The sequence below is a fragment of the Ammospiza nelsoni genome, chromosome 5, assembly GCF_027579445.1.
Source record: "Ammospiza nelsoni isolate bAmmNel1 chromosome 5, bAmmNel1.pri, whole genome shotgun sequence".
Taxonomy (NCBI): Eukaryota; Metazoa; Chordata; class Aves; order Passeriformes; family Passerellidae; genus Ammospiza; species Ammospiza nelsoni.
The window spans coordinates 61570487-61598472 of record NC_080637.1 but is presented as its reverse complement, the minus strand read 5'-3'; the positions used below and the strand labels follow the sequence as shown (position 1 = coordinate 61598472).

Sequence of the window (27986 nt, the reverse complement as noted above, 5' to 3'; positions counted from 1 at the left end):
CCCCCCACGCCTCTGCCCCCACCATGTCCTGTACAGATTCTGCTTCCAGATTGCCCACATGGATCCCCTGTTCCCCCTCCCAAATGGCAGTAGGTAGGTGCAACGGTAGGTTCATTTGACCTCTAAGGTATGATGCTGAAGTTAAGAGTTGGATGGAAGAGCCATGTGAGAGAAAAGCTTTCCCATCACTGTGAGAAAGAATGAAGCAACACAGAGTCCAGTGGAGATGTGAGTGCCATGTTGGACTCAGCTCTACCTTGGCACTGGCATTAATTTGAGATTTTATATATATATAATTATATATACATATATATGCATGTATAGGCATACCTAGGCATATATATATATATATGTCTTTGTGTGTGTGTGTATTTGTTTGCTATTTGTTTTAGCACACTGTCCCGTTCTCAGGTCTAGATTTGGGGCAGTTGGTCCTGGGGACAGGTTGGACAGAAGGGGCCAGAGTGCAGAAGAAGCCAGAGATGAGAGTGAGGCCCAGGCCCCCCCACGCACAGAACATGGACCAGCCGTAGCCGTGGCTGATGTCGTCGGGCAGTCCGTACAGGTAGCGCGGGTAGCGGGACAGCTCAAAGTTGATTCCAGCCACGCACGTGCACAGTGAAATGATGCAGAAGGTTCCTGGAGGAGAGCGGGAAGGGGAGAAGGAGAGAGGAGAAAAACAAAGAGAAGTTAGAAGAGTGATAGACATACCCCTTTCCGAGCTGCATGAGAAGAGCTGGAGCGAGCAGTAAGGAAGTGCCTTAGGGAAGATGTTTGTATAGAGAGTGGCTTAGTCTGGAGGCTCCATGGAGAAAGAATTGAGTGCCACCAGAGCCCTGAATATTGATCTGCTGCTGAACAGAGCTGTATGGAGAAACTTCAACAGGAACATTTTTTCATTATGAGCACTCCCTTGGGAACAAGAATGCTCCATGGAACCATTGATTTTTCTGAAACTTTGCTTTACAGAGTAAATACAGAATGAATAATCTTGTTTTGACATTTTTGGGAGGAAAAATAACCTTGAATTTTTTGTTTCATTCCAATTTCTCAGCGATAGGCTTTATAGGATATTACAATATACTTGTCATATTCTGGCTCCGTTGAAAGGTACATTTGAACTTACGTGGGAGATTTTCTTCATGCTTTTCTTATATCAAAATACAGAATTTTTCATTATACAGTCTCCTTTCAAATATCACTAAAAAAATCTTTAAATCCTTCACAAAACTCAGATTCTGCCCTCTGCATGACTCCAGTTTCAATTCAGATGCCCTCTGCCACATTGCTGAAATCTTCAAAATGTCCTGTTCTTGTTTTCCATCTCTGCAGAAATATTTAATTTCTTATTTCTTCCTGAGAACACAGCGAGGACAAACTTCCTAGCTCGGTCAGTTGGTGTTATGGAAAGACACACATATCAGATGAGGCTGAACTTTATCCCACCCAGATGGGTTTAATTTTGATCTTTGGCCTCCAGCTTCATCGAAGCTAAACTCTGAGCTCCTGAAATGTCACAATTGCCACCCACACACCAAATAATGGATAGATACAGATGCTACACACCTGCCACAAGAGATAACGACTCACATCAGCATGAAGTTGGTACTTTATTTTTCTTCTCTAATTCCTCCCTTTGTGGGCCTCTCTGGATTGCCTGGAGAGCCCTGGGCACAGAAGGGAGCCTCCAGACACACACAGTCAGTCCTGTGTGTCCTCCCTCTGTTCACGCATGCATCCATAGCGTGTGACATGTGCTACCTGTGCAGCTCATCCTGCATCTCTTTACTTACAGCTGCTGGTGAGGAATGTCCTCTTCTTCCTGGTTCCATCCCTAACCCAGCATAGTCTTCCAAAGCAGTCACAATCTGCCTGGTCTCAATGACCAGCTCCTGTCTTCTGCTTAGTAGATGTCCTTGTTTCCTTCTACTCTTTCCTGCGCCTGGCTCTGTTTCTCTTCAGCAACAGTTTTGTTGTGGTTTCTCTGCTGCTTTGCTCTTTTTAGTTGCAGTTGCATTGAATAAATGAATTTGACCCTCTCCACTCTGAGCACAGAGGTAAGATTATTTGGTGAATTCCCATGGAATTCAGTTCAGAAACCGGGAGCATTTGCAGGAACATACCCACATCACCAAAATGTGTGGACTTTCTATTATACCCACTTCCTTTATTTAGCAGGAACATCACATAGGCATTGAATCTACAGGCAAATCTCTATTACAGACCTGCAGTGAGATCACTGTTACAGCTCCCTCTTCTGATCACTGCTATCCCTGTTGGGATGGCCTTTTCTCTAGTGTATTTTGGAATGTCACTTGTAGGTAGTGTCTGCTGTAGAGGTCAAGTGTTTCTGCTAATGCCATGTGCAGCTGCCAGATGGCCCAGGATATTCACAAATACTATGGGAGTGCCATTGGGCACTGGTGAGAACCAGTGAGCTGCTGCAGTAGGTACTCTGCCTATTTCATTCTAAACAGTCTTCTTGCCTCCCACTAGCACCCCAGCAGTCTGCAACCAGTGATCTGTATTCTTGCAAAAGCCTCATGAGATCCCAGGCTCTGAAGTTTTCCTATACTACTTCAAAGCACAGAGTAGGATAAATGGGGAGATCACCATCCCACAATCCATTAGTCAAAAATCAGGTTGTTTGATTAAAAACCACATGTCCTTTCCTATGTTACTTAAGTTATTCAGTAATATGAAGATGTTTGACAAGAATGCAGTTGTTCCCTGTGTTCTATGTCAGAATGACTAGAACATTGTGGGATTGGGGAAAAATGATGCTTCAGAGGCACTGTGCTCTGAACTGAGCTCTGTGGCTCATTTCAAAGGGATGTGGTTAGAAAATGACAGGGAAGGCCTTTCTTTGCTAGTAAGAACATGGTAATTTCTGCTCTCTCAAAAGATAAGATTGTTAAGAGAGGTGGGTGGGAAAATCTGTGTGGCCAGACTAAAGCTGCATTTGCTAAGTACAAAAGGGAAGGAAATAACTTTGGATTTCAAATACTCCCCGTGCTTTCACGCTTTGTCTTGGCTGTTTTGTTCACAAGCTCTTCAGTGCAATGAGTGTTGCTTACTCTTTGCATTTAAGCAGTGCCCAGTGTATTGGCACTCCACCTTGCTGAGGGTATTCTGCCCCTTAACAAAGGAACAGCAAAGAGGAGCAAGTAACGACACTAGAGAACTAAGCAAATCACAAGCATGAGACTTCTCTAGGAAAAGCCTGGCCCCTTTCTGGAGAATGTGCTAGCACATGGTGACAAATAATGACTGCCATGCACAATGTCACAGAGTGCAGAGCACAGTCCTCAGCCTGTCACCCCCCAGTGCTTCTGCAGGATGTCTTGTACAACACAGACTTATCTGTCTCTCTAGCACTGTTCATTGCAGACACAAAAAATGCCATTTAGAAAAATCTTTACGGCCATTTTATGAGTCCTATGTGTTGCTTGTGTTCAGCCAAGAAAGGAAGTTCCTGCTTATAGTTAATCTGTCTCTCACCAGGAAGGCTACTGATGAAAGCCAAGTAAAGGTTCCTATCTCATGACTGTTCAGTAGCTTTTCCTCATGAACTGGCAGTCAGAACACAAAAGATCATCCTTGCAAATTGCACAGTTGTTGGCCATTGTAGTGAAGGAGTCATGGGTAAAAGGGATGCAGAACATGAGCTTACCCATGGAAATGAAGCCTCTGCTAGTCCAGCTAAGACATGGAGCTGAGGTGGCAGGAGGAGGGGGGCTGCTGCTGCTGCCCATGACACTCTGCACTATAGACACAGTGCTTCAGAGGCAGCAGCACTGCAGGAAGTCATGAGCATTCCCAACCCTATGATCCTTTTTCTCCCCAGAAGTCAAACTGAAGCCTTCTGCAGTTTCCTCCCAAGTTTTTGCTGTCAGTGAAGTATCCTCCTACATGTGCATTAATGCCTCAGATCCCCTGGAAATGCATTCATACAAACTTTAATTTCTTTGTGAAAAACACTCCCCATAGCTGTGGTCCAAGCACATGACCAGACCTGAATGTTGGTGGTCCAGCCATGGCCCTGGCACAAAATGTGAATGGCAGGTGTCAATAAGAGCTCATTGGTACATGAGCTGCACAGGGAAATAAAGGTCATGTCCTTCAGCACTGGGGGGAGCAGAACTCACAGAGTTCTTTGTGCTGGGATTTACACTTTATCCTCCAAAGTGAAACCTAATGAATGAGACACGGCAACAGTGGGATTTTTGACAGGTAATTCACGTGTCACTGCAAAATGCTTCAATCAAGTGAGAGATGAAATTTCATGTAAAGCTGTGTCTGTGCCACAGAAACTGCTGTTTGACATGTAGTCAAACCTCCATCCTGACTCCTTGTCAGGTAGCCTCCCTTCATCTTGGCCTGGTTCTGACAGTCCCTGTCCTGCTAATGGGTGGATGATCATCATTGAGAACCTGAGCTATTAAATACCTCTTTGGTTATTTGGTTATCTTGTGCCTGTCTTTCTTATATATTAAATAATGATATTAAAAATTACACTGGATGTCCCTTTAATTTGGAATGGAAGGTTTTTTAGGACAGAGATGAACTTATTTCCCATATATGTACGTAAGACTAGGGTCCTGCCATCCTTGCTGAAGGGGCAGACATGGTCTGAAGAGGGATGGCAGGGAAAGGTAATTGTCAGTGCTGGTCAAAGCCTAATTCCATGTGGATTATGAGTCAGAGCCCTTTGCTGTAGCTGTTTTCAAGCATGATTAAATCAAGCAGTGCCATGGGCCTCTGCTGCAAGGAATTATTGTTTTCTTTTTTGTAAATGTCCCTTTCTTTCCAATCAGCCCAGCTGTGTGAGGGTCTGCAAAGCCTCCACAGTTTTTAAACCTCACCTCCAGGGTAGAGCAAAACTGCTTGTGAGTGAACTGATTTAAACACAAACAGGCTCAAATTGTCCATAGCAAATCTGTTTGAATTTTCCCTGATGCTAGTATCCCCTTGAACCATGTCAGCAGCCACGTCCTTCACCCACAGACCTGGCTCAACTTCCAGAGCCATAGAGCTTGGGGGATTTCCCAAGGTCTGTCATGTCTTGAGACAAGAAGTGGTGCCTTTCTTAGATGCACTGCAGATCAAAGGGAACCTTTGTGGTGCTAGGGCATAAACAGACCCTGCTGGCAGGAGCTACATCTTAACACCCTCATCCTTATTATTAGAGAGGAGGTGTCTGACTGGAACCTGAAGGAGACATCACCAATTTGAAGGTATGGGAAATCCAAAAAGCTGGTAATTAAAATGATCTGGGCACTAAGCCCATCTCTGAGACCCTCCTCCTACAGATCATTTGTCTCATGATTTGGAAATCATTTCCTTCGCATCTGACAGAATGATGTTCATTCCCTCCCTACCCCTCACAACAGATAGAAATGACTCACAAACTGTGCTGTCAGATGTACAAAGTAAACAACCCCAAAAACTGATTCTTCTCACCTTCTGTTATTTTTTAAAGCATATGGAAATGTCAAGTATTACTTATAAATTGGTAGATAAAAAGAGAACTGCAAAGGTATGGATTTTAATGTGTCCTTTGAAACCATGCAGTTTTCAAAAAAATGTAAATCTCTGCCCTTAAAAGTATTTCTAGTAGCTTCTTGTGGCCACTAATGTCTTTGAAAGGAGTGCTGTTTACTTAATTATCATCACTTTCCTTCATTATAGAGCTACGTGAGAAGAAAAATCTCACAAGTGAAACATTATCTTCACTTTCTCTCTGCCCAACTAGCTTTTACTATTTTCAAGGTACATCAAACAAGCAAATAAAATTAGGTCTGATCCTAAAGTGGAGTGTGTAGCATTAACTATTTAAATTATATCCAAATCAAATGAAATAATTGAAGAATACACCGAATTCCCTCCCAATACAGTGATGACAAAAGCCTTTTGGAGGGAGGGAGCAGCTTTGCAGTAAACTCCTTCTGTGCACGGATTAAACGCCTCAGCAGCACGCAGCTCTTGAGAACACTTTATTGCTCTGTGCATACACGCATAGAATATAAATTATTGCTTAATTATGTACTGTTCCAGCAGAAGCAGCTTGCAGCATCACCAATAGGCTGCAGAATAGCAACGGGTTTACTGGAAAATTGCCCTTCTGAAAAAGGCGGAGATGGAAGGATAAATCTGACTGGGTGATGGAGATTTAGTGCGGTGTCCTTGTGAGATTACATCCCCACCTGGGCTGGGACTTAATGCATTTTTATCTTATACCATGAACCAGATAAACTGCAGGGTCTGTCATGATATTGCATTATAGCCACTCTCAGAATGAGGTTTGCATTTGGCCTTTGGCCTTCTGCCTCACGAGGTGCCAGAGGTGCCCAGCAAACGCCAGAACTGTGCTCCTGCTGTGTGTCACCTCCCCTGTGTGCCTGTCTAGGGACTGCTGCTGCACAAGCTGTAATTTCTTATGGCACCAGAGAATTATGTGTCCTCAGCTACAACCCCAAACACTTCATGGGGACCATGCTTAGGCTTGTGTAAATCAGCATCTCATGTATAGGAACAATGCTACAGCAGCTGAGGGCTGAACTCCAGTTTGCTCTGCTGATACAAGTGCCAGTTCCATATTTCACACTGCAGATTTGCACATGGTGACATTTCCATGACTGTATCCCTCGGGGCATGGGACTGCACAGGGAGTGAACACCCATGCTGTGCACAGCCCAAGCCAGTGAGCTGCAGCGATGAGCAAGCACTCTCTGGAGCTGTGAGTTGGCACGTAAGGCAAAAGCAACATTACTTAGCTAAAGGCACAAAGGTTTGCTAGACTAGGCAGAGAAGAAAGCTTTCAGATCAAAGCCTGAGTGAATAAACTTCTGAGTACTTTAGCAATGGTGATTCCTATGACCCAACCAAAATAACCTAGCAATAATAAAGTGGGTTTACTACAGCCGTTAAGCAAGCATAACGAGTCATGGACTTGCAGCCACAAGACAGGACACAGCAAAAATTGTGCCAGTTGTAGCACTGTGATATTATTCTGATTTTACTGGAGCAGAAAGCAAAGAAAGGACTTCAGTGTCAAAATGAAGAAAAATTCTAATCCAAAGTTAGAAGAATTATCCCATCCGTGTGCTGGCAAGCACCATGCTTGGCAACATAGAGAGGCTTCTGGCAGGGTCTTTCATCCTCTGCAGTGTGGAGCTCACAGCATGACCCAGGCAGAGGCCAAAAGATTAAACAGAAAGAGGCACTGGAGGTCTGAACAAACTCAAGTGACTCCATCACACCTCAGATTTGCCTCCAATGACGACACATAAATTTAGTATCAAGCTGTACCTTAGGCAGGTTCTTCCCACCCTAGGCATTTGTCAGAGCTAAAGGGAACTTGTGGAGTCATGGTGGGTTTGCCTTGTCACAGGACATGTTCTGTAGTAGGAGGAATCTGTGCACCATGTTGCATCTGGTCTTTTAGTAATGAGCTCATTACATCTATAAGTATGTAAGACCATTTTCTTCCAGTCAAAAAATTGGACATCTCTCAGAAGGACCCTCAGAGGATTCACGTAATCTTTCTTGTGCAGGAAATCCTAAATTGCTGAAAAGTCTACTGATAGATGTTCTTCAAGACAAGTAAGACTGTAGAACAGGTACAGCACAAGTAAATTCAATGCAGCCTTCTTCCATATTGCCTACTGTGTGCCACTATAAATATTTCTAGGGGGAATACTTTCAGGTCTAAAAGGATAGTTAGATATCTAAAAGATAGATGCCTTTTTAATCCTTCTATTAGCTGAAGGCAGTACTAAAGAAGCCATTGGGAGTGATGGTGGTGGCTACCTGATTTGGATATTTTCCCCTTTAGGTGCTGGAGAAAAGCCTATCCATTCATTTTTGTCAAGTGACCAAAGGGCTCTTTGCTTGTACAACTTTCAGGATCTTTACTACAAAAATCAGTGGGCTCTATTACTGTTTCCCTGAGTTGACCTGTTAGGAAGAGAAAATCCTTTCTATATGTGCTGATACAGTTACTGAGAGAGAATAGTCAGAAATCAAAATGAGATGCAGTTTTGTCCGGTCAGCAAGAACCATTCAGTGCAGGGCACCCCTATGAAGCTTACATCATCCACATAAATGCCTGCAAGCAACAAACTAGACTGACACTGATTTCAGTGCCAATGCTGAAATCTCCTTTCCTGTGGCAGAGGAAATACCTGCTCATCTTCTATAGCCCATACAAGTACATTGGCATGATTTATCTCTGTATGCCCTGGAAGAGCCAGGTTGGGCAGAAATGAGGAAGGCCCTGCTCATTTATAGCTTTTCCCAGTTGTTTTTTAAATGCAGTTTCCAGTGTCCAGTTGGACTCTGTCCAGACAGATTAGACCAAGTGTGTGTGGCAGCGATTTGCCCAAGGGGGAATGTTGCTTTCTGAGCTGACAACCTGAGGAGAAAAGAAAGTGAATTTAAATCTTGCTTCAGCCTCTGCATTTAACAAAAAGATCTGCCACACACAGAAATTTTCCCCCTATTCTCTCTGTAAGGTTTTCTTTCTGTCTAGCAAATCATGCCAGTATTAATCTTCCTTCTGTTGCATGTGCAGTCTTTCCACTTTTATGTCAGGCATGCAAACAGCTCAGCAAAATTTCCTTTTAAAAAGACCAACCCAATAATAAATTCCAGTTTTGTTTTCATTGTCTTCCTTTGGCTTTGGTGCATCTTGCCATTGGAATTCAGAAGCCAGCAACAGATCAAAGACCTCATGACATTATTAAAGGATATGGGACAACCACTGAATTTTAAACCACACAGAACTTGTTTTCCAGGGCTGTGGGTGGGGAAGTCTTTTGTATTTCTACAGAATCTGTCTCCTCTGCTTTATTCCTACTTTATTTAACTTTCTGTCAGCCCCCCAAAGACCTACTGACATCCCTGAGAAGGAACCTGATTGCATGCCCTTCATGGACTGCGCCAAGTTGTCTGCTGCCGTAACTTTGGAAGGTACTGATGCTTCTGCCAGTACCTCCCATCCTGGTGAGGGAGAAATTACAAATCAGTATAGCTGACTTAAAATGAACACACAGAGGAATATGAACAGCTCTTCCTGCTGAAAAGCCAGACAGAGCTGACTCCTTAATTTACTGCACACAAAGTTCAGGGAGACAGATTTGAGCTAGGACAGAAAAACAATGAATTTAGAGGTGTGCATAAACTACTTGTCCTGTCTTTTGCTCCAGACTATAAGATCTCTGCACCTCATTAAAGAAGATTTTTCTCTCCTTCTCCTAAGTGCCAGTGCCCTCTCATGATCAGGTACAAGGCTAATGAAATTGTGTTGGTTTTTCTTTCCCCACAGCCTGCAAGTGCACATCTAGGAGCATCAGAAATGAGCCACAGGAAAAAAAACAACCCACAACACATTTGAAGGTTGACTTTGAAGTCAGCTGATAATGTTTCCATGGAGATCAAACGCTATGGAATTGACAATGAATTCTCTTGTTGAGCCTTTCCTTCCAGGGGAAAAAAAGCCCCACAGAATAATACTTCTAAATGACTACACTCTGCAGTACAGTTGGTTATTGACTTGCAAAAAACACATCTATATCCCAGCCCTGTTTCCTTATGTTACCTCAGGTTTCAACATTTCAATGCTAGGTATTCACCTAGAGAATCAGAGATATTCCTGAGGTACTGGAAAAAAAATAACATCTAGTGAAAATAATATTCTCTGAGACAAAAGATATAACTCTGCATTTGAACTTATGCTGTAAATGAGAGTTATGATTCCCCTTGAGGAGTATTATAACATGAAATTATAAAAGAGTATTTCAGTTGCTGATAGGCAGTGACACACAGATGTCTGTATTGCAAAAGTGAGCGATCTTTCCTATTTCCAGAGTCTCCCATTTCCTTTTCAAAATGAGTGCCAGCATAAATAAATAAATGCAAAATGTGTTATTGGTGCACCAGAGAGGAGAGAGAAGTACTAGCAGTTAAGATGTAACATGGACCCCCAACTCTTTTAAGCCCTGCCATCTGCTGAGCAACTTTTTTTCTAGCTGGGAAATGCTCAACAGGCCATCCTGGCAATATATTAACCTCAAAAGATGGCAAAGGGGATGTATGTCTGCCTGAGTGATTTCCTAAATATTTATTTTTTGAGTGAAAATAGGAAATTAGATAGCATTCAGAAGGCAAGAGGTAACAGTTGCTAAAGGCTCATCACTAATGGTTCACTGGTCTGGATGAAGAAGCAGTTCCAGTTCTACCCCATATCAGGACATGTGTACGTAACAGTGAGCCCATATCCACAAATACATGCCTGGACATATATCTGCCAGTGTCCTGGTTTTGAAAGACATAAGAAAAGAAAAGCCACACCTCAGACTCAAGAAACCTGGCCTAAAATGGGACCAAGGAACATGGCCTTGAACCAGGTCTGTGAGAGACACCACAAACTGTGCAGGGAGAGATGTTTTAAAGGAATCATAGGATTGCTTTGGTTGGAAAAGATCTCTAAGATCATCAAGTCTGACCATTAACCCAGCACTGCCAAATCCACCACTAGACCATGTTCCTAAGTGCCACATCTACACAACTCTTGAATGCCTCCAGGGATGGTGACCCTTCTCTGGGCAGCCTGTTTGAACGCACTTTTGGTGCAGAGGTTTTTGCTATTACCCAATCTAAAGCTTCCCTGATACAATTTGAGGCCATTTCCTCTTGTTCTATGATTTGTTACTTGGAGAAGAGATCAACCCCTTCATAGCTACAATTTCCTGTCAGGTAGCTGTAAAGAGGAATAGTCTCCCCTGAGCATGTCTTCTCCACAGTTAAGAACCCCAATTTCTTCAGCTACTCCCCATAAAGGGGGACAAATCCTTAAAAGCAAAAAAGGACATTTTTAGAAACAGGTTAACTCTTATTTCCTGAATATGAATGCTCTTGGCCTTGTTACATTACTTCCTGATGGGCATAAAGCCTGCGTGAGTGCTCTGAGCTCTTCTTCTCCTCGCAGGTCCAAAAAGACCCTCATCAGCTCCTTCTCTGCTTTCCACAACACCCTTGTCATGTGTTTGAGGGTTTTAAACAATCAAGAGCCTTTGAGTGGTTTAAACATTTAAAACCTATTAATGCTGTACATTAACTCAAGCTTGTTCCAACTCAAAGCCTTAAATCACTTAGAGCATAATGCGAAATTTAGCCAAAAGCACAGGTAGGAGCCAGAGTGTTCACGTGTGTGGTGGGGGAGGCTTGGCAGAGGGGGGAATCATCTTGTTGTGCTGAGCCTGGTCTCAAACACTTTCATAACCCATTTATGGCATCTCTTGATACAAACCAGCCTGTGTCTCCATCTGGAGGTCAATACACATGAATAAGTTCTCACAGTGGTCTGTAGGGAGTTTTGCCAAATTTTTAAGCTCCTCTGCAGTCATCATTAATTTAGAACCTCCCACAGGAATAAAACATGATTGGTATCTCATTTTTTTCCAGTCTTCCAACTTGTTTTGAATTATAAATACTCTTCAAAGTGGCCAAAGGTATTATGCCTTTGTGAAAACTGTATTTATCCCAAGCTTCACAATTCACATTCCAGTAAATTACTGCAGATCTTGGTTTTTCTAAAGATCACAGGCTGCTGTTTAAGATCTGTCTGCATACACTTGTGCACACACATGTGCATTTATATTTGCCTTTACATAGGGAAAAAATAATTGATGTAAACTTTCTAAAACTATTCCTTTTTTTGTGAAGAAGCACAAGAAACTGAACTTTCAAAGAATAATGTTGTATAAATGAAAAAAAATATGTGATCATAGGAAATACCTTCCATATTCAGTGTTGTGGTTGATCATGTCACCACAAGTAAACATTCTGAAGAATGGGTAGAGACCTTGATTATTAATGAAAAATAGAAATCCTAGATGCCCTGTGGGACATATCATATTTCCCAATGAATTCCAGAGAACGGCTCTTACTTTCTCCCTTTGTTTATCTTTCTCTTTGGCAGCTACTATGAAGGTACTTCATAACTGCCTAGGAGACGTCAGTCACAGAGTTTTGCCTTACACCTGCTACATTAAATTGTTCCATTTTTGTTAAATTATTCAGCAGTGGAAGGATTATTTTGAGACGGCAGGACCACAGTTGCATAGAATAAATGCTCTTATTTTCTACCGTTCCGTGCTATTTTCAAAGTACAGTGAGTTAAATTTGAGACTCAAATGACTCAACAGCTGGTAACAGCCCATGGCTGCAAATCCACAGATGCCTCTGTTGTCATCTCCTCACACATGCCCAGCACGGGCGGAGGAAGCCCAGCCAGGGGGTTTGGAAGACAAGGCTCCCTGTGGAGGTGGGAGTGACAGAGGATACGGACGTGTGCGGCACAGCTACACCGACAGCAGCTCCCAAGCCCTGGTTTGAAGCCCCCCTTTCTGATGGGGTTGGCATTCCAGCCTGGCAATCAGCTCCCGTGACAGCTGATGGCACTGGCACAGAGCCCTGGGTGTGTCCCCATCCCCGCTGGCACCTCATGACAGCCCCGCGTGAAGCGTGGCACAGCTGGGGCACGAGAAGGTGACCCAGTCTAAATGGCCTGTCCATCCTCTGGCTCTGAGGATAATCAAGCATTTTGTTGCCTTTCCCCTGGACTGAGGAAAGGAATATTTTGCAAGTATTTCTGAGAAGGCTGGAAATTACTTATTAAAAGCTATTTCTCCTATTTGAGAGTTTTTTGCAGATTGAGTTCTTGCTAGACAATGGCCATATTCTGCCGATGCACAATCCAGCCTGTTTGTACTAATGGACAATAGACATATTCAGAAATGGGGTCGGTATATCCTTGGAAAAGATACAAGAAGAAGAGTCATCAGGACTCAGCAAGTTTGTCAGCAAGTTTGGGAAAGTAAGAAAAAAGTGAGTCATGGGTGGGCCAGACTACCACAGCAAGACATGAGAAAAATTAGATAATCCAATCAGCATTCCATTTTAGATGCGTGAACAGCTAGGATTAACCAATCATGTATTAGCTAGAGACATGTGGACAGCAGAGATTTATTACAAATATAGAATTTTCAGGGATAATAAATTTGGCTTCACTGGATCACATTAATTATGGTGCGATGTCCCTGAACCTCCGCACCCCACATCTCCCTAGTTTAAAATTAAAAAAAAGAACACACTCATAACATACACAAGTGTTTTTTTCTTCATTTCTTTAAAAAATTCTTTCTTGCATATCTGAAATAAAACATTATGCCAACACATCTGCATAACTTAATTTTTTATTCCCTCTCACACATCTTTCCTGCCTGCTTATCTTTACTGCAGCAGCCAGCATTGGAATGAATAGGTGATCACCTCTGCTGTGGGAAAGATTTGAAGCTTTTCTAACACTGACCTAGGTCCTCTGAGTATAGACAGGCTACAGAGATAAATGTCTCAGCAGCACTCTTAGAGGGGGTCAGAAGAAGCCCAAATCAGTGGCAAAAGTGAACTGGCAAATGGTACTTTAAACCCTCAGACTGGCAGATCACCACCGGTAACAAGGGAGGAGAGGATGAAAGAAATTCCTGATTTTTTGAAAGCAAATGCTAGAACAAAAAATCAGGCCAGAAGAACTCCATAGTACTACTATATGTGTACAGTATGACTTCCAGGCCTTTCAGTGCCAGTAGAAAAGGAAGTTTCAGACTCCCAAGCAAAGCTCCAAGCCCAGCACCTCAGGCAAAAATATCACTAGGCAAAGACAAGAAATGAGCTGCTATATGAGACTCCAGATCATTTTATTACAGAACTGCATGGCGAAGCCAAATCACATATGAGGGCATTTAACAGCTGGAATAATTTCCAAATAGACTAATTAGAGACTGAATTATTAATGGTAAAATCTCTAATTGGCTCAAAGCAAGGTTACAGCAAGAAACCCACTTGACTTTGCAAAGAATAATGAATATTTGCAAGGCTAGTAAAATTACATGCTTCTTTAAGGAAATTGTTAGCAAATGAGGAAAAAAACCATAAAGTCATCCTAAAGTGTATGTCACAAGACAAAACTGGCAGAGACCTGATAAGACTGAAGAAAACAGGTAAAAGAGTGAACAAGTGCAGAGATGATTTATTACATTCATTTGCTGTAAATTTGGAATGAAATAAGACAAGGCAGAAGTCTCTCCCTGAAGGGCTGCCTTGTTAGGCATGCAGTAAAACCCCTAACTATTTCACTGAAATGTGTTCTCAGTACAAATTACAGACTTAGAAAAGGAAAATACATGGATGTGCAGCTGATGGACAGAGCTCTGATAAGGATTATAAAACGTCATTCTTTGTCAGTCTTTTAATACATTTACAAAGGCAAGTGAGGTGGCTTTGGCCAGGGATAATTGTGTGCTGAGGCAAGTACCAGAACATGATATTGGAAGTGCCATTTTGTATTTCCAGCTGGGACAACAGACAGCAGTTCAGCAGGGAGGTGCACAAGCTAGAGAGGGGGAGGATGAAATTACTGCCAAAACACTGGATCATGCCACCAGGAGGCAGCCACCCCACTTTCCCCACAGCAGGCACTGATGAGGAGGAAAAGAGCTTTGAAGTATTTAGGTAAGAAGCTTGTCCTGCCCTCAAATTAGAAATAATGCAAGCCATATGATATTTCAAAACAGCTGAGTGAAATCAGCTGGACATCAGGCTATCGGAGATTGTCTTTAAAAGATGATTTTATAAAGCAATACAGTAACAGAGGATGTGATGAGGTTGGGTTTTCATGATTGCAAACCTGAGATGCTGAAACAAGAAAATCCTGTGGATGAATGTGCTGGAGAGCAGGTAGAAAAACCTAGGGTTAGATGGATCAGCTTGCTCACTGATCATGATACACGAAATAGTCACAAATTACTTGATGGAGAGCTGAACGAAGGGATTCCTGGAGACCATGGAATTTGCCTTGGTAGAGTTACCAGTGTGCCAATTCATAGCACCTCAGCTCTTTGGAGCTGGAACTAAAGCTGACATTTGACCTTGACAATATTGGCTAAATTAGATGTCGAGGGAGTGAAGACACCAACCAAAAGAACTGGCAGGTTTGCCATGATAATAAACCCAAACTAGTCAAAGATTTGAATACTTTCAAAAGAACTGCTCAAAGCCAGAAAATGTGATCACCACTTCCAGGGAACTGATGAAGAAGCCATAATCTATACTTGAAAATGCAAAGGCATAGTTTTGGTGCAAATAAATTTGCTTTGGTCAAAACACAATGTATAAAATACCCCACATGCATTTCCTCAGGTAGATGTTTAACTGAATCCCTGTTAGACTAGGTACTTTATGAGCATGAAAGCATCACGTTTGGCACAGGACTCTGACATATGGAAGTAGTGTTACAGATGCTCCTGAAGTTCCAGAAATTATTATAAAATGACAAAATTACTGGTTAGAGCTTTTACTGGTGCACAGATTTGCAGTAATTTGCATGAAGAGAAAACACAAGAACCTGCAAGAGGATGTGCTTGGAGTCGTATAATTTGAGTGTGACCCACTTCTGTAATAGAATTAAACAGTCTCAAGTAAGATGAGTAAAATGAACTAATCACAGTGAAATTTAAGAGCACAATTCCAAATGAAGAAACTATCAAAAAGGGAAACTCTCCAACTCTCCCACCTTGCAGATAAAATGATGCTGACAATACTGGAATGTAACAATAGTGAAATAGGAGGCTGTGCAACAGTACCAGCATGCAAAGTGAGATAAAAAGTGCTAAACATAATTTACAGTATCATCTGGCTCTGTAGAAGATGAGGGACTGAAAAAAAAATCCTACTGTGGTCAGGCAAACACTGTTGTTCAAGAGAAGGAATCCAAGTATAAATTGTACAATAAATACCAAAAATTATGGAAAAGAGCTGTGGAAGCCATAAGGGATCTGTGATTGCTGTTGATACAGATACATTTGGACTAAAAAGAAAAGATGAATTATTAATAATTTTTAGCTTGTTATAAAACATGCAGAATAGCAGTGTAAAACAGACTCTAAATCATAGTTTACTTGTCCTGGATTCCAGATGAGCTAAAAACCGAATAATGGCCTGCATTTCGTAAATGGCTTGTTTTAGCAATTTGCTTGAGAAATCAGATCAAGCAAAGTAAAGCAAGTCCTTATGAGGCACTGCCACATGGGTTAGCAAGAGGACTGTTTGGTAAATATAATAAAGAACCAGAGGTCCAAGCAAACCATATCTGCTCTTATTAGATTATTATAGCACGCTTCTCAGTGCTCTGTTGAGATTTCCTGTTCAAAGAGTTATGGGCAATAAGGGACAAACCCCATAGATATGTTTAGTTGGCAATGTTTAAGCATTGAAAAAGAGCTATTTGCCTAGAAATAAAACCAGAACAAATGCTACAAACGCAGCCAAGACAAGTGGTGTTGAAAAATGGAAGGGAAGGTTAGATTTCAGTCTGATTCTATGGCTACCAATTGAACACAGTCTCCTCTCAGCTGCAGTGAGGTCAGATGGCAGAAACCTTCCAAAGCAGTTTTCCCATTATTGGATCTGAGAAAAAGACAAAACTAAGAGGCACTCTGTCTCCATGCATTTTAAGAAACAGCACAGTAATATGTTGACAGCACTTTAGGCATGGCAGAAGCAAAGGCTATGTATTCAAACCCTGTCCAGCAACAAAAAAATTTAAATTAAAAGACTCATTGGCTGTAAAAGGAATGACCATGTAACACATGACACAGTCTGAAAACATTGATAGCTACTGACTTTTAGATTAGATGGCTCTAGTTGTGTATTTTATTAACTGACTGCTTCAGTTTGTAGATGTTACTTTATGCCCACTTGCTGTTAGAAGAAATCAGTTTAGCAGTTGCTATTGACTTGTGCAAAACAAGAAAGAGGGTAACCTTTGGGTAATACTGATCCACGTGTCTGCACTGAAGCAGAAAATAAGTTTGATCTCCTCCCAGCACATCTTTATTTATAATATTACACATCTTGACAGAAATTGGCAGATAAAATAATCTGGTGCCTCTCATTTAAATTAGTGTTGTGTTCCAACTGCTGGATCTGGTTATTATTTTGTCTATGCAAAGAGCATGCTACTATCAGATGGCTTCCCACTGCATAGGTACTTCCACTCTCTGTTCAAGTCAATTATAAACCTTCCGGTAAACAGTTTCAAGCAATTGGCTTTTTGTGGCATGCTGTCTTTTTCTTGTTTTTCAAACCACATTTTTGTAGCTCTTCTGCAAACTTCTCCCACTCTTTCCACATCCTCCCTTAGCACTGACACCTGATTAGGATGTCCAGAAATAGTTTTGCTTAGCCCAGAGATAACTCCACGTCACGGTCTCATTGCATAGTCCATATAAAATAACACATTTAGCAGCTGCATTGCACTGAAAGCTCCTGTGCAGCTGGATGGTCCCAGCACCCACGATTCCAGAGAGCTTTGCAGAGCCACTGCCCTCTGAGAAGGAGCAGCTTGTTCCATGGGGATGACTGAGGCTGTTCCCAATTCTGTGGCCTTGGCTCCATCTCCACTGAAATGTGTGCTGTTTGAGCACCCCAAATATGGCTTTGTAAGCTGTGAGTGACCCATTCCACTACACACAGTTAAAATTGAACCTCTTTTCACCTGGAAACTTTATCAGTTATCTTTCAAATCACTCACAAATAACCTGGAGCTAACAGGTAAGCTCTGCAGCTGCACTGGAAACCAACCCATATATAATGATAATTTCTGAATAGTAAACAAGACATAGCTAGTTTCTAATAAATCTAAGTTTTCTGTACTTATTTAGTATACTTTTAATGTTTTAATCTGAATGTTGGGCTGTAGTAAGTTAAATACCACACAGATATCTGAGCAGATTAGAACAAAATGGCCCCCGTGCAAACTAGGCTTTTAAATAAATAAGAAACACCAAGCTCATCTGGCAAGCATTGCTTATAATGCTTTGACACCCACAACAAACCATTTACAGACATCCCCATGAAGACCAGTGTGTGCTTGCACAAGGTCCTAGCAGATTTCAAATGTGTCTGTGGGCACAGAGAGAACTGATGTCTAATGTCACCAGCACACCACTAGAACATAAATACTTGTTACTCCAGCACTTAACTTCTCTTCTGGGACTACAGAATCTCTCCTCTATGTCACACACTGATCTGTGTCACACCACAGTACAGATTAACAGATGATAAAATGCACAGAAGTGATGATCTGCCTGGAGGGCAGAAACCCAGCTAAACAAAAATCAGCAGCAGAGAAAAGAGAGAACAGAAGTGGTGGTGTTCACTTAGAGGCATTCAACCAGAGCTGGGTTTGGGACTTGACTTTCACACCCTTCATTTCAAGTAACTGTGCCTTGAAATTTGCTGCTAACAGAAATTTTGATGGCATCTGTAGTAAGGAAGGCTGGTAGGTTACATGGGGAATGCTGGATGACCTTCAGGTCTGTTGTAGTAGGAATGGGAAGAAGTTCAAAAGCACAGAGTGTCAGGGCATGGACCTGGGGATTAATAAACCAAACCTCTGCTGTAAATTGGGAGAGCATCAGTAGGAAAGTACAAAAGTGGAAAAAGGTCTGCATGTCTCACCCAACTGCAGGATGACTGTGGGTCTCCAGTGTAATGCAGCATTAAAAAAAGGAAATACAACCACAAAATACTAGAGGCAAGGAATCACCAGCAGGGGAAGGAAACCATCACAACACTTATACAAGGCATTGATTAGACCTTGTTAGGGAATGGTCCTTCTCATCCATGTTTGAGAAAGGCAAGTACAAACAGGAAAAAGTAGAAGAAAAGGCTGCTAGATTGATAATTGTTCTTACAGAGAGAAGTCTACAAGAAAGTGTATGTAGAGTGGGAAAAGGAACACAGAAAATGCTCTTCATAGGTACAGCAAAGAAAGAGAAATATAAACTAAAGGTTACATTTGACTCATGAGCAACTGATGAGTAATAAATATAGATTATAACTCTCAGCACAGTTTCTAGGTATCAAAGTGTCCCACTGTGGAATTGGATGGTAGTGGGAATAAAATCTGCATAATCCTTGGATTTTTATTACTGAGCTTGCTAAGTGACAGCGTTACATCCAACAGGGGAGTACTGCACTAAAACACTCAGATTACCCTTTGTACTACCATGACTTACAGACACTCCAGACAAGTTTAGTGATGGAAGTTAAATGTAATATGACTGCATGATCCTTGATATGCACCAGAAGGAGCTCAGAATGAAACCAAGTCCAGATCAGGCAAAACAACTCTGAAAACATATTTTCAGTGACTTAGAAAAGGAGGAACATGTGGAAAGAGGGAACATGGAAACAACAAGAAAAATGCATTTCTTCAAGCAGCACCATCCTTACCTCCCATGAGGAAGAGAAGCCCTGCCACATACTGCATAAGGCCTCGGTCCCAACAGCACCCCAGGACGCCGATAATCCACCCAAAGAGGATGATGGCCACGGCCATGCCCATGAAACCAGCGGTCATCCTGCGCAGATCTGCAGTGGGGAAGAAACAAAAACAACATCAGTGGGAACAGTGATAAATCAGAATCATCAGGGTTCATAACAGTCTTAATCCAAAGTGCTACTGATCAGCAAGGACTTCAGTGTGTATTGGTATGGGATGATTTAAGTAAGGGTGATTCAGAGCGAGGACAAACCATAAATTAAGTCACTAGCTTGGGCTAGGAGGAGAGAGGGAGAGAGAGCAGCTGACTGTTTTACCACACAGTGAAGCTCAGTGCAGATGCACTCAAGTAACTTATGACAGCTTGCTCAGGAGCTAGAAGTTGTAAAATGGCCTCAGTGCAATGCATTGTCTAATAACTCCAGTCTCTGGCACTAGCACAACATCTGTTTACATCTTGCCTTCTCATCTCTGTCCATTCTCTCCAGCATCCAAAGGATGTCCCTGCTCCAGCTGATCAGCAAAGCAGTTGCTATGCTTTGTGCTAGCACAGACATGACAGAGTATGCACCTCAGTTGTCACCCCACGTGTCACTGAGTCCCTCTGGGCCACAGCTTCCCACGTGTAAGCTGGGCCATGGCACCCAGGGGTGGTAGGAGTGGAACATGATTCCTCCAGAGCAGCAAGGCACACAGATACTCTGGTGTCAGACGTCACTAAATGCACTCCAGATACACAACTGGGACAGAGGACACATCATTGTCCTCTCCTGTCCCCAGATGGTGACCTTGCCAGATGATTTTTGGTGAGGATGTTTTTGACTGCTCCAGGGAGAACTAAGAGTGAGGGTAGGGCACTGGAGAAAAACATTTTTTGCTCTTCAAGGGGGGACTGAGTACATCTGACCTGCATTTATTTCATAAATAAAGGAAAGGGGCCCCCAAGTCTTAATGAAAGGAATACTTATAGACTTGGCTATGTTGCATATTTGTTTTCTGCAAAAAGGATGGGACTATGGGACTGCTGGGAACCCTCTTCCTGCATGTGCTGGGAAAAAAAATTCTTCACAGTTGGTTTGGATGTGAAATCTGGGCAGTGAGACCACGTGGCAACTGAAAGAGCAAGGACTATGTGAGCTAAAGAGCATCTTCACACCCTCAGATAATGAAACAGATGGGGGCATCTTCACTAACATTTGATTATTCCCTGTCCCCCCTTCATGCACACATAAAAAGTTTAAACACTGATATATCAAGAGTATATGAGCAAAGAAAATTCCAGCCAAGTCAACTCTCTAAACATTTGTTTCCTTCTTGAGACTTTTTTTTTGCACAGCAATGATTTTACTTTTTTTTTTTCCCCTCAAGAAACAGAATGCTTATGACAGAGAAGGAAGATTTGAAAACTGTGAATCATCCACCAGTCTCTATGGCAGCTTTTCTCTTTGGCTGGCCTTTGACTATGTCTCAGTTTCTGTTATTTTTTTATGCTTTTCCCACAGTAGATAAAAAGACCAGCAATACCCACAACACAGATTCAATGAATTCTGTGAAGAGGTAAATTAACGTCACCAGAGATTTATAAAACTTCATATCCAAAATGCTACGTGTCCACAAAGTCTATCAGTGTGCTTGGACAGAGGGACTTGAAGGCAGTTTACTCAGGTCCATGTTCATTATAGCACTTTTATGCAAGATCAAGTTGCAGAACACAACCTCTTCCTTGAAGCTGTAACTCTTTCCTGTAGATTATCACTGATTTTCCAAGGAGTCTCTCTGACAACATAGAAATAACCAGGTCTTCATCTCACCAGTAACCAGGCTCTTTTAACAAGATACACATCTTAAAATTAGTGTATCTTGAAACCTTTTGTGGTTTCAAGGTTTTGTGACTGTCCCACCACATTTGAGTATGTTCAAGGAGCTCTAGTACAAGAAAAAAAAGCATTTCCTGCAGAAATTTGTACTTCCCCCAGGCAGTGTCTCTGTTCCTTGGGAATTTCTCAGAATGCTTTCTAAAACAAGCAGTAAGCGTTAGAAAGCATTTTTGATGGCCAAATGTCTTCCTACTTTTTCAGTCCATGAGGCCCTGGGCTCAATTTGAAAATGAAAACACAAAATCTTTACTGTTTCCTGTATCATCTTCCATAACAGCACAGCACATCTCTCCAAGGTGCTGCACAGCTCTTAGTGTCAGCCCTACAAACCCCTTGCAATTTATCCTGTGAGTGCTGACTCCAAGTAACACCATTTTCCTGTCCAAACGGGAACAACCTGCCTCTAATGAGCTTAAATAGCTTTATTCGGGTGCAAGATGTCCAGAACCCCTCAAATCTACCCCAATGGATAAAACTGGCTGATGGATCCAGTTTTCATGGACCCAGAGTGGATCACAAGTGGATCACATCAACATGTATGCCAGACTCAGAAATGGTGTTTATCTCTATGAATTTTGCCATTAAACAGAAAACTTAAAGGAGCAGGACCGAGATTTGTAGGCCAAATTTGACATTTGTTTCCCTCAACATCTTTTGCTGATCAAGCCTGAAATTCCCTTCCTAACACAACAAAATCCAAATAGAACTTCTTTGTGAACTCTTAGTTCTTACAAGTTCAGTGAGCTTAGTTTAAGATTGCCACTGCTTGGGCCAGTTGCAAATCTGCTCTTCACAAGTCTATCCACTAGAGATTATCTGAAACAAATAAAATATAAACTTTCTTTTCTATTTAAAACTATTTGGCTTTTGTCCTGCCATAACATCTCTTGAGGGGAGCCCTTGGAAATGGCAGTGTTGGGAAAGGGGGTTGTAAATTTGATTTCAATAACAGCCTGCACTTGTCCAACAGGATCCACCTGGCACTCCTCACCTGTCAGTGCCCACATGAAGCTGAGGTCAGTGCTGGGATCAACTCTACTCAAAGTGATTCTTTTGTGGAAAAGTACTTAATGGAAGCAAATGAATCATCACCCTCAGGCTATTCAGAGGAATAGGAGCCTATATTGCCCAGACTCAATCCCTGTTAATGGGGCTGTTTATGATTACTGTTTGTTGGTGTGGTGCTTGACATGGAAAGGACAGAAGAAAAGCAAAGATTTGCATTGTGTACTCAAGGCAATATCTAAATTCGTTCTGCTAATTTAGGATGGAGGGATGACATATAAATAAACAATAGCTCATCAGTACAAATTGATGGGGTTTTGTCTGAGTTTGATTGGCACTGATAAAACCCTTCCTGAATGCATCCTGCAAAGGTAAAAAGGGTCATGCTGACATGTAACACCACTTTATGACGTTTGAGCACATTCTGGGTTTGGTTTATTTTTCTGAAATTGCTTTTATTTATTTTTAGACTATGAAATTAACAGTTCTCTGCATTCTTCCTCTTTTTGAAAACCTCTCTGAGTAATAGGATCTCAGGCTCATGGCATGACAACACCAATCAACTGAAGGAGTGACTATGCCAGCAAAATGCATTGTTGAATCTTATACAGCCAAATGGGAGCTGCAACAGCAAACAAACTTATCTCAGAGCATTCATGAGCACTGCTTAGCTGGTCCTGCAGCTAATCCTCTCCTGGGTTCCCATCCCAAGTCCTCACACTGTAGCAAAGTGCACAGATTGCAGGGACACTGAATTCCCCTTCACCATCTAGCAAACCAAACCTTTAGAAATGTAGCTACACAGTGAAAGTAAGGAATGTATTGCATTGCTTATTCCAAAAGCTAAAATACAGAAGGTAATTTTTAATGCTTGGCCTAAATGACTGCTAGTTTCAATGATTTACTAAAGGGACATAGATACCAACATCACTTGGGGGTGAAAACACCATATTATCTTTCCACACATTTTTTAGAAACACCTTCTTCATCCCTTTTTCTTTTTAATGTTGACTAAAAGCTATGAGTGAATTATCTTCTCTTTGGGAGACTTTTCATATCTAGCACTGCTAGAGGTGCTGCTGCATGTAAAAGGCAGGGAACTCAACCCTGACTCAAAAGCAACATGGATCATCAAGCAAGGAATACAGGTATAATTTTCATGTAGGTTGGGAACAACAAACTCCTTGACTGATAACGTTGGAGAAGGGACAAAGAATGGAGTAATCCAAGTCCCATGATGGAAGCTGAAATGATAAATTTGAAAGTCACAAGGTTTGTGAATCATGATGAAAAGAGACACATTAGCATTTTAGACAATGTCCTTAAAATATAGACAGATTCTCATAAACCAACATGCATTTCTTTAAAGCATTTTTGTTTTCTGCTGGGAATATTATCTCTATAGGTTTCCTGAAGATAAAGAAAGGCAGAAAAGCTGATTAAGAGTCATTTATTTCCAAGCAACATGTGATGGAAGGTTCTCTGTCAGTTTGCAAATGCCCCTGCCCTTCCTTTCACCCTGATATCTGTCCATCTGTATTTGTTATAAGCAATGAGGTAATTCATGCTGGTTATCACATCGTGGAAGAAGTTTCACACCCCAGCAGCTGCAAACATAACACGTTCTGATTCAGCTTTGCTTTTTAAAAATTTCAATATGCCTTTTTGACTTCTGAGGTTCCATTCTCTTCCTTGAAACTGCAAGTCATCTTTCTAAAGCAAGGGCTCAGCCTTCCTGTTGATATCTATCTCCCTTTCCACAGAATTTAATAATATCTCCTAAAAGCTAGAGACTGCTTTCCTCACAACACATACAAGAAGGGCTGGATGAGACTCTTCTGAAAGATGGGGAAACCAAGTCAAGAATACTCAGCATACTCCCAGCTACATGAAAAGTTTGTGGAGAGTGTATAAATAAATCTGTATTAGCAATTTCTGGACAGACCTTGAACCACACAGCACAGCTTTTGCTTTCAGAACTACTTGTTCTCAAGTGTTTGTTAGCAAATCAAACTACAGTGTTTGTTATCAGACCCTCAGAAAGTGCAATATTGCTGCAAATAGTATTTCAGATAGTCCATCCTCCATGTCCTCCTTCCTTCTCCAATTAGAGAAAGCTCTGCAGGGACTAAGCACCCTGAAGTCTATATCAAGAATATCTAGAATTGCTTAGAAGACATTCTGGGTATATCACAGTTCTTTCCTGAGGTCTTCCAAAAAATGGGAAAATCGAAAAGGAACTCAGAAATGCATTTCTGTGCCCATCTAGGAAGAGATGTCAGAATATAGTAACATCACAAGTAGAAATAGACTGGGATAGTGTAATTCTTTAGCATAATCCTTCACTGCAGGCCACTGTGATCTATACCCTCCTGTACTACATTCCCTCTGATTTGTCTTTACCAGGGATCGAGAACATTTGTACTTGAAAAGAGTCAAAATCAATCCTTTTTCTTCCTTTTCCAAACATATGTATTGGAAATTGTTCAAGAACTGCACACAGCCCTAGAGCACAATTTTCCAGATTTTACTGAGCTTTGTTTAAATTACTTCTCTTATAAAGAATCAGCAGCACAAAGGTATCTCTCTCCAACATAATCCCTTCTCTTATCTCACCCTGAAACTTCAGCAGGGGCAAGATAGAATTGGACAGACATGTCTTTTATTGAATGTCAGCCCAGCAGCTCCCAGGTACAATGAACCAGGGAGTGTTAATGCAGGTGATTTTGAGTGGCATTTTCTGGCCCTCACTATTCTCTCTGCAGAACTTAAAACTGTATTTTGGATGAGGTTGGCAAATAGAGGGTGAAGGTTTTAATCTTTTCTTTGCACTTCAGGTATGAAGAGATAAGAAAAGAAATCTGTATTAGCCTACCTGAGACTGTTAAAATCTCTGAGTGCCTTTCACTGAATCGTGGTAACCCAGTCCTCAGTTTAAAGATTACTCTAATACAATCTCAATGAGTACAACCCACTTCAACCAAAGTAACAGCAGATTACATTTACATGTAAGTATCTGCACCAGAGAGACTCAGAAATATGCACATCTCAAACATACACTAAAACACAACTCTCTCAAAGCTGAAAGAACAGCAGAAGACCCTCACAAAAAGGGAAAGCAGCTCTGTCAAGGATGAAGTGAGCCTTCATATCTCAAGAAGTTATAAATGGCCTTTATAACACACATGTATAAATTCTCCTAAACAACAAAATCCCAACACCCTTTGTTTGACTAGAGATTTTTATTTGTGTGATAAGTTGTTTGATTGCCAGCAATGTCTGGACCCACCTACATGGAAAAGCTGATGGGAAGCTTTGCAAGCTGGCTGAGGTCTCTGCTAGTTAACATGTCCCTGAGGATGAGGTGTATGCAGAATGGACATCATGAAATTGATTTATTCTTGTCAGAATGGGCCATCTATATGGATTTCCTGCATCAAAGTTCTTAAGTGTTCTTACAGTTATTTAAAACAGAAACAACCACAAAAGGAAGGTTCCAGCTCTGCACTGCTGGCACTTCAGTCTGTCTTCCTTCATCAGAAATTCCACAGTTTCAGAGCCAGGTGAATAGCTTATCAGGGGAGGGGTGAAGTCATGTCTTCTATAAAGGCTGACACCTTCAGAGGTTTATGCTGGCAAATAGCAAACCCCACATGACTCTGCAATTTCTGATCTCTGGTGAACTGTCATAAAACACCAGAGGAAAGGGGAACTCCCAGACCAGGTCACATACTGGTGTTACTGTCTGAAAGCAATTCCTCCACTATTTGGGGAAAATTACAGGGACCTAAGAAATTCTCCAGTGGCCTAAGGCACTATCTGGAGCTCAAATAACAAGTTCTGGTTTTATTCTTGCCTTTCCCTCATGTGGAGCAGAGAAGAGGCAAAAGAAAACCCCCAGATGGTAAGGGAGGGATTTAAGAGGGAGGGATTTAAGACAGAGGCTTGTTTAAGTACAGCACAGAAAAGGGTGAGAAGAAGTGTCTCATGAGGGTGAATAGATTGATTTGTCTTCAAAAGACTTTATGATATGGATATCAGAGTTCAATGCACAAAGGGGACATTTGTACAGCAGGAATTTAACACATCTGAAGCAGTTCCACTGTAGAAGGTGCAAGACTGATGTTCTAGGAGAAGGATGGCTGTGAATACCATCCCATAGAATGGTTCAGCCTTTTGCTCCAATCCTACTTTCCCTTAGCCTCAAAAAGAAACTTTGACCAGAGAAGAAAAAGGGTATTTTTGGTGTCTGTTGTGTTGCTACTCAGCTCTGAGTGACAGCAGGGTAGGAAGAAAAGCTTTGCCCATACAAGCTGGGATTTCTGGCCCAATCTAGTGGGCCAGAGTAACTGAGCCTATGCCAAAGCATCATTCAACTCAACTTTAGTCTGTCATGGCCCTTCTACCTTTCCTACTCCACACCATTCCCCCTCCTCTGGTTCTGGTGAGATTTTATCAGAATACCTGAAGCCGATCATTTACATTTCATCAGCAATGTTCAAGAGCTGATCTTAGAGAGTCTTTCTCTCTCTCCAGATTTACTATCCTTGATTTCAGCTCTCCAATATGTGATCATCTAGGAATATTTCCAAGCTTTGGTCCCAGCAGAGTACACTTGCAATTTGCCCAGTCAACCCTTTCATCCCACTTTTCCCTCTCTCCACAGAAACAGGGAAGTCTGAGGCACCTCCAATTTTGGCCACTCTTCTTCATATTCATAACTTTAATCCTTCCTGCTGTTGCTAGGTGAGGCCACACAAAGCAAACATTTCTCAGTTGTGACCAAGCTAAGAGGCTTTTCATTACACAGCTTCCATGGATCATGCAGGTGTTGAAAAGTCTGAGGCATTTGAAGTAGGGTTCTGCTCAATTTCAGTGAGGACTTGGTGACTTTACGACATCAAAGCTGTGCCTTTTTCATTTTTCTTCTATCCTGTACTTTTGAAGAACTCAGGTAATACACACTTCTTTATGCTGGGCATCTCTTACTGGAAGTGACTTCTACCTGGAGCCAGCACAGCACAATATGATCTTGATGGGGAGGAAGGACAGCACAGTCCCTCAGCATCAGATTTGCCTGACCAGAGAGATCCTTCCTGGAGAATGTGGGGTGCCATCTCCCTGCTCCCAGCACCTTCACCCCCCTGGGGGTGGTGGGAGAGGCCAGGTAGAAAGCCCATTTCCAAATGGAAGTTTCCCTGTGTTCTTCAATGGTCTGGAAGAAATCTGTGATGGGCTCTGGGTTCAGAGCAAAGGTGACTCCCTGCCCCATAAAGTGCTCTCAGTGCTGGTGAGAAGTGCTGCTCTGACACTGAATTCTCCATGTATGCCTCCACAAGGCACAGTGCACTGGAGGCAGTGCAGAGCAGGGCACCAGGCCAGCTTCACCCCACAGCTCTGCTGCCAGGCTCTCACAGGAAACTAGAGACACCTTGGGGGCAAGGAACTGAGATCAGTGAAGAGCCCTGTGAGCTCTGCTTTCCCTGAAATCAGGGGGAGGGTTGAGTGCTCCAAAACTTTCCTCTGAAAATCAGATTTTCTCCTGTCTCCCAGGAGGGCCCTGGATGACAGTTGATCACTTTTTCTACATAGGCATTCAGATAATAATGACATACAGCAACATTTGTATGAAAATAATCTGGACAAAGAAAGCCCTATTCTATATGTTAGTTACTTTATTATTTAGTTTACAGAAC

At 41.9% G+C, this 27986-nt stretch overlaps 1 protein-coding gene across 1 annotated transcript in view; it reads right to left on the bottom strand.

The window, feature by feature from the left end:
- Positions 1–376: 376 nt before the first annotated feature.
- Positions 377–27986, bottom strand: part of TMEM178B (transmembrane protein 178B) — a 206721-nt gene continuing 179111 nt past the window's right edge. The window contains exons 3-4 of the mRNA XM_059473054.1: positions 19360–19497; positions 377–639 (exon numbers count right to left, since the gene is read on the bottom strand). Of these exons, the coding sequence (XP_059329037.1) occupies positions 389–639; positions 19360–19497 (389 nt within the window). The 3' untranslated portion in view covers positions 377–388. The remainder of the gene's footprint in view (positions 640–19359; positions 19498–27986) is intronic.